The following is an 11,071-nucleotide window of genomic DNA, read 5'->3' on the forward strand; positions in this document are numbered from 1 at the left end:
GGGCATCCCCTCCGTCCCTTAGAGAGAGGAGAAGACAGAACCCAGCCAGGACCAGGCGTCCCCTCCGTCCCTTAGACAGCAAAGGGCAATGCCAGGAGTAAAACCTCCTCCAAGGTTCTTTCCTCTGGAAAGCAGCTCATGTCAGGGCAAAGAGAGAGAGAGCGTGCTGCAGAGACAGATGCATCAACACACATGACAGAGGAGAGAGATGCAGCAACCACACATCTTTATTCGTTCACCCAACAAGTATTGAGTGAGCTCCGGGCACTGTTTTAGGGACTGCTGTGGGGTTTATTATCTTTGGTGCTTTTGGGACTTGGTCTCTCTCATCAAGGGCGGCCATTCCTGAGCACTGTGGGATGCTGAGCTGCGTCCCTGGCCTCCGCCCACGAGATGCCAGGAGTCCCTCCCAAGTCCCAAGTATATGTCTCCAGCCGGGCGCGGTGGCTCACACCTGTAACCCAGCACTTTGAGAGGCTGAAGCGGGTGGATCACGAGACCAGGAGTTCAAGGCCAGCCTGACCAACACAGTGAAACCCTGTCTCTACTAAAAATACAAAAAATTAGCCGGGCGTGGTGGCGGGCGCCTATAATCCCAGCTACTCAGGAGGCTGAGGCGGGAGAATGGCGTGAACCCAGGAGGCGGAGCTTGCAGTGAGCCGAGATTGTGCCACTGCACTCCAGCCTGGGCGACGGAGCGAGACTCTGTCTCAGAAAAAAAAAAAGAGCAAACAAATGTCTCCAGACTTGATCAAATGTCCTGGGGTGAGGCTGGGGCAGCATCGGGGCAGAGTCACTCCTGGTTGAGAGCTTCTGGGCTAGGGACGCAGCCATTAACGAGACACAGTTGACACCCCTCATGGGGTCTCCTCTAGCCAGGGGCAGTAGGTGAGGGGCGGGGAGATAGACAATTCACAAGTAAACAAATAAACAGGGTCTACCATGCAAGACAGAAGTGCAACTCGGCGAGGGAGCTGCCGAGGCTTGGAGGGATTGATGGGGCAGAGGGGACAGGGCTACCCAGACGCCAGTGGCAGGTGGGGACGACCAAGGAAGACACACACCAAGAGCAGAGAGGGAGGGAGGGAGCCCCCGAACAGCAGCAAAGCCTGGAACACGACAGCTGGAGGAAGATAAAGGGGCACAGAAGCAGGGGGAAGAGCAGGGTCTACCAGGGGAAACCAAGGCATAGCGGCATTTCCCGCGATGAGGTGTCTGTTTTGACCTCAGACCAGCTTTTGAAAGTCCCTAGAGTGGATGACTGTTCCCCGACCTCCATCCACTTCACTCCCTCTCCGTCCCTTCTTCCAATCTCCTCCCTTCCCCCCTCCCTTCTATTGTCTCCTCAGAAGGCATAAAAGCTCAGGGGGCGTGAATGAGTCCAGGCGCTGGAGCCCAGAGCCAGAAAGAGCTGCAGAGAGCTGCCAGCTGCACCGAGGTGAGAGCCTAGACCAGAAGCGCCAAGGGCTGGAGGGAGTGAGGGGCTCCCGGGAGAGCGATGGGGGCGCGAAGGGATGGCAATAACAGAAGAAACCCAGGCATTGGTGGCAGGGAAAAGGTGAGGGGCAGGTAAGGGGACGGAAAGGTTCGAAGATGGAGTGGTGGAGGCAGTGGGGCAGAAGGCATGGGTACTGGGGGACCAGGCAGGTTCAATCCGATGATGGGGCAAGTAGAGGGTTAATTCCCCTGGAATTCTCTTCTTTTTTTTTTTTGAGACAGAGTCTCACTCTGTTGATTACAGGCGGTGGCCCATGCCTATAATCCCAGCAGTTTGGGAGGCCGAGGCAGGCGGATCACTTGAGATCAGGAGTTCGAAACCAGTCTGGCCAATATGGTGAAACCCCGTCTCTACAAATAATACAAATATTAGCTGGGCGTGGTGACGGGTGCCTGTAATCCCAGCTCCTCGGGAGGCTGAGGCAGGAGAATCGCTCGAACCCAGGAGGCAGAGGTTGCAGTGAGCCGAGATCGTGCCATTGCACTCCAGCCTGGGCAACAAGAGCGAAACTCCATTAAACAAACAAACAAAAACAAAACAAACAAACAAAAAACAGTAAGGTAGGAGAGATGGCAGGTGAAGGGCTCTACCAGAAAGAAAAACACTGAAGAGCACAGGGCAATTTCTGGAGGTGATGAATAGGTTTTAGTTCCTTGGTTGTGGCAATGGTGTCATGGTTGCTTGGTTGTGGCAATGGTGTCATGGGTGCTTGCACACGCCCAGACTCCTCAAGATGTGTGCATTAAATATGCACCACTTTTGTATCTCAGTGATGCCTCCATAAAGCTAAAAAATAAATTCCTCTGTCCTTGTCGGAAATGCACCTGAGCCCCTGCTTCAGAAAATGACTGGCTGCTCTCTCCTTGCAGCGTGTTCTGCAGCTGTAGGCACCTGTCGTCCTGCCTTCGATGGCTCCCTCTGTCCCCCTGGTCCTCCTCCTCGTCCTCTTGCTGAGCCTGGCAGAGACTCCAGCATCCGCGCCTGCCCACCAGGTAACGCCTCCCTAAGTTCCTCGGAAACAACGGCGTCCCCAAATCCCTTGCCCTCTGGGAAGAGTTTTTAAAAATGCTCCTGGCTTGCGTCAGGGGTTCCTGGGGAAGAAGCTCAGGTCCTGAAAATATGAGGAGAAAGTCAGACACCGACCTCATCTTGGCTGTGGGGATAGAGCAGAGTATGGGTGAAAAATAGAGTCAGCGTTCAGGGTGCCCAAAGCTAAAACCTCCTCATGATGAGCATTGCTCAGAGATGCAGAAATATGCCTTCAGAGGTGGGTGCCTTTCACGCCTGTTTTTCAGCCTGTGTGAGAATTCGCTGGAAGGAGGCTTAAAGTAACACCTAGACCCACTCCCAGGGTTTCTGGTTGGGTGAGTCTAAGGTAGGAGCTGGTCCTGGGACCACACCTTGTTGTCGTTGTTGGTTTTTTGTTTGTTTGCTTGTTTGAGACAGAGTCTCAGTCTTGCCTCTGTCGCCCAGGCTGAAGTGCAGTGGCGCGATCTTGGCTCACTGCAACCTCCACCTCCGAGGTTCAAACTATTCTCTTGCCTTGGCCTCTCGAGTAGCTGGGTGCCTGCCACCACGCCAGGCACAGTGGCTCATGCCTGTATTCCCAGCACTTTGGGAGGCCGAGGTGGGTGGATCACGAGGTCAGGAGATCGAGACCCTTCTGGTCAACATGGTGAAACCCCGTGTCTACTAAAAATACAAAAAGTAGCCGGGTGTGATGGCAGGCACCTGTCGTTCCAGCTACTCGGGAGGCCGAAGCAGGAGAATTGCTTGAACCTGGCAGGCGGAGGTTGCAGTGAGCTGAGATTGTGCCACTGCACTCCAGCCTATGTGACCCAGCGAGACTCTGTTTTAAAAAAGAAGAAGAAGAAGGAGAGATGGAGTTTCACTATGTTGGCTAGGCTGATCTTGAACTCCTGACCTCCTGGCTTCAAGTGATCCACCTGCCTTGGCCTCCCAAAGTACTGGGATTACAGGTGTCAGCCATGGCACGCAGTCTGGGACGACACTTTGAAAACCTCTGATCGCACACCTCCACAGCGTGGGCTCCTCTGGGACGACACTTTGAAAACCTATGATCGCACACCTCCACAGCGCACACCTCCACAGCTGGGTTGAGTTTGAAATTTGGGATCTGCGGCTTTCTAGCTGTGTGACTTCAGGCGCATTGCCTAACCTCTCTGGTCTCTGAGTGGATCTTCTTTGTCCAACTCCAGCACTGTGAGAGTTAACAGCTAACTCAGATGGCAGGCAGCGCTCATTATTTAGCCAAGAGGATTAAATAATTAAGAGATGTTGGTCCAGGGATACACAGTTTCAGTTAGACGGAGGGAATAAGGGAGATCTCTGGTACAGCCTGGTGGCTGTTGGTAATAACAACGTTATTAACTTAAACATTGCTAAGAGAGTAGATGGATGTTAAGTGTTCTTAGCCTAGTGGGAAAGTGGTAGGACGAACCACGTCACCCGGACCTGTGGGACGCCTGCCCTCCTTTCTGTCTGCTTGAGTGTTGATTTCTGCATCTCTCTCCAGGGACGAGGAGGAGGCTGGACCCTCAATAGTGCTGGCTACCTTCTGGGTCCCGGTGAGTGAGGCTGCACTCAGCTCTCCATCCCTGGCCTGAGTCTGCCTGAGTCTGCCTGGTTGCTGCCGGCAGTGAGTTTGTGGCTGGTGAAGACCCTCACCCACATTCACGGAGGCCCATGGATTTATTTGCAGATCTGTCTGGAGGGTTAGTCTAAGCAGAGTAATGGGTGTGTGGACTCTGGAGCCAAAGGCTTAGACCCAAATCCCAGCTCTGCTCCTTGCTTGGTTTGCAACCTTGATCTCTCTCTCGCTGTCTCTCTCTCTCTCTCTTTTTTTTTTTGACAGAGTCTCGCTCTGTTGCCCAGGCTGGAGTGCAGTGGTGCAATCTTGACTGACTGCAACTTCTGCCTCCTGCATAGTTCAAGCGATTGAACTCAGCCTCCTGAGTAGCTGGGAAGACAGGTGCCCACCACCGTGCCCGGCTAATTTTTGTAGTTTTAGGAGAGACGGGGTTTCACCATGTTGGCCAATCTGGTCTCGAACTCCTGACCTCAGGTGATCCACTTGCTTTTGGCCTCCCAAAGTGCTGGGATTACAGGCATGAGCCACTGCACCTGGCTGCAACCTTGATCTCCCTGTGTCTCAGTTTTCTCATCTGTGACAGTGGGTGTAATCATAGCCCTTACATCCTAGCATGTTGTGAGGATTGAGTTATTAATAGAACAATAACGGGTGTGTAGTGGGTGCTGTGTAACAATTAGCTGCTATTCTTTGTTTCTCTCTCTCTCTCTTTTTTTTTGAAATTGAGTTTCGCTCTTGTTGTCTAGGCTGGAGTGCAGTGGCACCAATCTCAGCTCATGGCAACCTCTGCTTCCCGGGCTCAAGCAATTCTCCTGCCTCATCCTCCCAAGTAGCTGGGATTGCACACATGTGCCACAACGCACCCCTGGCTAATATTGTATTTTTAGTAGACACGGGGTTTCTCCACGTTGGTCAGACTGGTCTCGAACTCCCGACTTCAGGTGATCCGCCCGCCTCAGCCTCCCAGACTGCTGGGATTACAGGCGTGAGCCACAGTGCCCAGCAACTTTTTTCCTCTTTTCCTCCATTTGTCTCTCCCCATTCCCCCTACCTGCATCTTCCCTGGGCACTAGGTGTGCCCATGGCCTCGTGCTGCGCAGTGACCATTACATCCCTAAAATACCGAGATTCCTGCGGTGCTCAAGGTCGGTTTCAGTTTGAGCTTCATTCAGGGAAACCCAGGCTCCAGACACAGTGTGGCAGGAGCAGAAAGAACGTGAGATGTGGACCCAGACCTAGGCGGGTTCAAGCCCCAGTCCTGACATTAGCAGCAGTGTATTTTTTTTTTTTTTTTTTTTTTGAGATAGAGTCTCGCTCTGTCGCCCAGGCTGGAGTGCAGTGGCCGGATCTCAGCTCACTGCAAGCTCCGCCTCCCGGGTTTAGGCCATTCTCCTGCCTTAGCCTCCCGAGTAGCTGGGACGACAGGCGCCGCCACCACGCCCGGCTAGTTTTTTGTAGTTTTTAGTAGAGACGGGGTTTCACCGTGTTAGCCAGGATGGTCTCGATCTCCTGACCTCGTGATCCGCCCGCCTTGGCCCCCCAAAGTGCTGGGATTATAGGCTTGAGCCACCGCGCCTGGCAACAACAGTGTAATTTTGAGCGAGTGACTCCACAATTTCCCCACTGGTAGGTAGGGACGGTCAACACGCACCCGGCCCAACAGGCTTGGTGGAGGGACTGTGTTGAGTGAGCCATGCTATTGAATTGCTGGATTATGTGTTATTTCAGTTCTGCTTAACCGACCACCTGGTCTTGCTCTCTCCATCCCCACCCAGTCCTCCGCCTTCCCCAAATGAGTGACCAAGACCGGAAGAGGGAGACAGCCCTTGAGATACTAGAGCTGTGGAAGGCCATCGGTGAGTGAACGGGGAGTTAGAGGTCTTCTCCCGTGCCCTCCCCCTACCTGCATCTTCCCTGGGCTCTCTCCTGGCTTTGGAAACTGGTAGATGTGAACTCCAGCCTTCGCCCTGCCGCTTACTATTTGGGGAGCCCTGAGCAAGTGATGCATTTCCTTCAAGCTTCTGTGCTGTCACCTGGAGCCCCAGATTGGTTTGTTGTTCTTTTGTTACCAAGTTAAGATTCTGAATCCTGTTTGAACCATGGGCCCCTTGTTTTCCCTTTGCATTGGACCACACAAAATTCCTCCACTTGGAAATGACATAAATGGAATAATCTCATGATTTAGTTGTATGACTCAGCGAGAAAATGCACTTGAATTTCCTAGAAGTGTCTGCATATGGTGGAAATGAAATGGGTCGGCCGGGAGCGGTGGCTCACGCCTGTCATCCCAGCACTTTGGGAGGCTGAGGCAGGTAAATCACCTGAGGTCAGGACTTCAAGACCAGCCTGGCCCACATGGTGAAACCCCGTCTCTACTAAAAATACAAGTATCAGCTGGGTGTGATGGCAGGCGCCTGTAATCCCAGCTACTCTGGAGGCTGAGGCAGGAGAATTACTTGAACCGGGAGGTAGATGTTGCAGTGAGCAGAGATGAGCTAAGATGGCGCCACTGCACTCCAGCCCCGGCGACAGAGACTCCATCTCAAAAAGGAAAAAAAAAAAGAAATGGGTCACGGCTGTTATAGTCAATATTTATCCTTGCAAGCTTCCCGTCCACCATATCTTTGCTTATCCCTAGTCCCCTTATCTTGTCTTCTCGCGTCACCAAATAATCTTTCTGAGGTTCCCCTCTCCTTCCCATTCTACATCTCGAAGGACGGAATCACGGAGGTGCATAGGGGTCTGGACAGTTGAAAGTTCACAGTGTGAATGTGACACGTGACCTCGGCTAAGCCTCCTCATCCTTGTCTCCTGCCAAACGTGGGAAACTAAGAGAATTTAGGGCATGGCTTCTCGACTCTGGCACAGCTGACAGTGGGGGCTGGATAATTCTCTGGTGTGGGGGTCAGTCCTGTGCATCATAGGATGTTTAGCAGCGCCCGTGGGTTCTGCTCTTGACACACTAGTCACATTCCCTATTCCCAATTTTTTTTTTTTGTTTTTTTTTCTTTGAGATGGAGTCTTTCTCTGTCGCCCAGCCTGGAGTGCAATGGCGCAGTTTTGGCTCACTGCAACCTCTACCTCCTGGGTTCAAGTGATTCTCCTGCCTCAGCCTCCCGAGTAGCTGGGATTACAGGGACCCACCACCACGCCCTGCTAATTTTTGTATTTTTAGTAGAGATGGGGGTTTCACCATGTTGGCCAGGCTGGTCTCGAACTCCTGAGCTCAAGCGATCTACCCACCTCAGCCTCCCAAAGTGCTAGGATTACAGGTGTGAACCACTGTGACCAGCTCCTGTTCCCAATTGTGACTATCAAAAATGTCTCCAGACACAGCCAAATCACTACAGGGCAAAACCACTCCTGGTTGAGAACCACGAAGTGCCATAAGTGTCCAGAAAAATAAGGGAAGTGAAACCATGTTGCATACTATAAAGCACTAAAGCTGAATGTCATAAAGGCATCATTATTTTATTTTATTTTATTTTATTTTTTTGAGATGGAGCCTCACTCTGTTACCCAGGCTGGAGTACGATCTCAGCTCACTGCAACCTCCACCTCCCAGGTTCAAGTCATTCTCCTGCCTCAGCCTCCTGAGTAGATGGGACTATAGGCACCCACCACCGTGCCTGGCTCATTTTTATATTTTTAGTAGAGATGGGATTTACCATGTTGGCCAGGCTGGCCTTGAACTCCTGACCTCAAGAGATCTGTCCCCTTTAGCCTCCCAAAGTGCTGGGATTCCAGGCATGAGCCACCGCGCCCGGCCTTATTTATTTTTTAAACTTTTATTTTAGGTTCGGGGGTGCACGTGCAGGTTTGTTATATAGGAAAACTTGTGTCACGGGGGTTTGTTGTACAGATTATTTCATCACCCAGGTACTAAGCCGAGTCCCCAATTGTTATTCTTCCTGCTCCTTTCCCTCCTCCCCCTGCTCCACCCTCGGGAAGGACGCAGTGTCTGTTGTTCCCGTCTTTGTGTCCGTGTGTTCTCGTCCTTCAGCTCCCACTTGTAACTACGAACGTCTGTGTGAATGCTATATCTTTGTTTCTAGATGGGCTCCCCTATTCCCACCCTCTGCAGCCCTCCAAGAGGAATGTGATGGAGACATTTGCCAAACCGGAGATTGGAGGTAAAGCCAGGAAACACGGAAGAGAGACACCAACAGGAGAGGGGGAACAAGGAAGTGGCAGGCAGAGCTTTGAGGGTAAAGGAAGAAAGGGGCGAAACCGGAACAAACCAGGGACCTCCTCACCTGTAACCACAGCCCCTACCTGAGCACTCAGCCTCGACGGTGAATTCGCATCCTGGCCTCGACCGCTCCTTTCACCTCTATTCCTTCACCGCCCATCCCACGTCACGCTCCAACTCTCATTTCCCAGCCTGCATCTAGCACTTTTGCAATTAGGACCCCACACCCAACCTTGATGTCCCCCAGTATCACCCCCTTAAGCTTAGCCTCAGCTACAACATTGACGTCAAACCCCTCACTTTGACCTTTTTGTTCAATTTTATTTATTTATTTATTTATTTATTTATTTATTTATTTATTTATTCATTTATTTATTTATTTATTTATTTTTGAGACAGAGTTTTGCTCTTGTCGCCCAGGTTGGAGTGCAATGGTGTGATCTCGGTGGACTGCAACCTCCACCTTCTGGGTTCAAGCGATTCTCCTGCCTCAGCCTCCTAAGTAGCTGAGACTACAGGCGCCTGCCAGCACACCCAGCTAATTTTTGTATTTTTAGTAGAGACGGGGTTTCACCATGTTGGCCAGGCTAGTCCTGAACTCCTGACCTCAGGTAATCCGCCTGCCTCGACCTCCCAAAGTGCTGGGATTACAGGCATGAACCACCGCACCTGGCCTCATGGTTCAATTTTAACATCAGCCTCTCTCCTAAATAAGATCTTTGTTTCCAGCATTCATTCTTTATTTTTTTATTTTATTTTATTTTATTTTATTTTATTTTATTTTTAGGAATCTCTCTCTGTTGCCCAGGCTGGCGTGAACTGGTATGATCTTGGCTCACTGCAACCTCCGCCTCCCAGGTTCAAGTGATTCTCCTGCCTCAGCCTCCTGAGTAGCTGGGATTATAGGCACCTGCCACCACACCCGGCTAATTTTTGTATTTTTAGTAGAGATGGGGTTTTGCCATGTTAGCCAGGCTGGTCTCGAACTCCTGATCTCAGGTGATCTGCCCGCCTCGGCCTCCCATAGTGCTGGGATTACAGACGTGAGCCTTTGTATTGTTCACTGCCCAGCACAATGCATGACGCATAGTAGGTACTTGGTAAATATTTGTTAAATGAACGAATTAAACTATCCAAACACAGCCTTCAGCTGCCACCTTCACACCCGATCATGAGCTCAGCAGATCATGATCAACAGCTCATCAGCTTTTCCTGCCTTCCTTTAGTTGGACGTTCACCCCAACCTCATCTCCTTCTTCAATCCCAACCTAATTCTTGGAGACGCTATGTCCTTATTTCAACGGCACTAATTCATTTCAAAAGCATGTGTTGACCATGCTGGGTATGATACACTCCCTGAATTCGCTAATTTCCATCTTCATCTCGATTACATTCTGACTCTTGAAAACTCCCATCACCACCATGTACCTTCTTAAAATGGGGGTGGAAAGGGAAAATGTGTGGGCAGATGAAAGTAGAGAGAAGGAGTCAGGCACGGTGGCTCACGCCTGTAGTCCCAGCACTTTGGGAGGCCGTGGTGGGCGGATTACCTAAGGTCAGGAGTTCAAGACCAGCCTGGCCAACATGATGAAACCCCATCTCTACTAAAAATACAAAAATTAGCTGGGTGCAGTGGCTCACCCTCTAATCTCAGCACTTTGGGAGGCCGAGGTGGGCGGATCGCCTAAGGTCAGGAGTTCAAGACTAGCCTGGCCAGCATGGTGAAACCCCATCTCTACTAAAAATACAAAAATTAGCTGGGTGCAGTGGCTCACACCTGAATCCCAGCACTTTGGGAGGCCGAGGCAGGCAGATCACAAGGTCAGGAGTTTGAGACCAGCCTGGCCAACATGGTGAAACCCTGTCTCTACTAAAAATACATAAATTAGCCGGTGTGGTGACACGCACCTGTATTCGCAGCTACTGGGGAGGCTGAGACAGGAGAATTGCTTGAACCTGGGAGGCGGAGGTTGCAGTGAGCCGAGATTGTGCCACTGCACTCCAGCCTGGGAGATAGAGTGAGACTCCATCTCAAAGAAAAAAAAAAAAGAAAAGGAAAAGGAAAGAGAGAGGGAAAAGGAAAGGTTGTTGGATCTTAGATGAACTAAAGAGATCTTCCTCCCCAGTTTAATTCCCAACCTCAAGAACCTGGTTTGGGGAGTGACAGTGAGAAAAACCATTCAAAGTTTACCTCTTTATCTTCCACAGATCTGGACGTGCTCAGCAAGAAAATTCCCAAGGAGGGGATGATGTCCTGAAGCCATAGATGTCTCCGAATCCCTATTCATATCCTTCTTCTCCAGCTCCTTCTGTTCCCTCTGAAACCCTTTCTAGGTACCCTGTGTTGAGACTAAGTTCCTGAAGTTAAATACCCAGGTCTCATGAAGACATTGTAAAGCATTTGAATTATTCTATAAAACTTCTGGAGTGTCTTAGGTTTAATTGATTCGTCGTTGGAGTCAGTATAACATGTTGTTAATGAAACCAATAGTAATTTGAGGACTAGTTGGAAGGTTCTGGGGTGATCAGGGAATATTCCTGCAACACATTTAAAGTAATTGTGTTCTTTTGGAATTGTCCCGATTATCACACGAGCTATTGAATAATACAAATAACCCTCTTAAGTCTGAAAGTCTGTGTCTTGATTTGAAAAGATTCTTCAAAGTGCATACTTACTCTTCCATATTCTTTCAACCTACCCGAGTCTCCTTCAAAATGAGGAGAGGCAGTTTGGAGCAGAATGGAGAGAATAAAATGTTTCTTGTCAAAT

At 50.5% G+C, this 11,071-nt stretch overlaps 1 protein-coding gene across 1 annotated transcript; it reads left to right on the forward strand.

The window, feature by feature from the left end:
* Nucleotides 1-1,383: 1,383 nt before the first annotated feature.
* On the forward strand, nt 1,384-11,070 carry GALP (galanin like peptide). The gene is made up of 6 exons (XM_023184368.2): nt 1,384-1,438; nt 2,368-2,490; nt 4,035-4,086; nt 5,885-5,965; nt 8,165-8,242; nt 10,510-11,070. The coding sequence occupies exons 2-6, from the start codon at nt 2,407-2,409 to the stop codon at nt 10,557-10,559; spliced, it is 345 nt and encodes a 114-aa protein (XP_023040136.1). The 5' UTR covers nt 1,384-1,438; nt 2,368-2,406; the 3' UTR covers nt 10,560-11,070.
* The last annotated feature ends 1 nt before the right edge of the window (nt 11,071 follows it).

The sequence above is a fragment of the Piliocolobus tephrosceles genome, chromosome 21 (genome assembly GCF_002776525.5).
Source record: "Piliocolobus tephrosceles isolate RC106 chromosome 21, ASM277652v3, whole genome shotgun sequence".
Classification (NCBI taxonomy): domain Eukaryota; kingdom Metazoa; phylum Chordata; class Mammalia; order Primates; family Cercopithecidae; genus Piliocolobus; species Piliocolobus tephrosceles.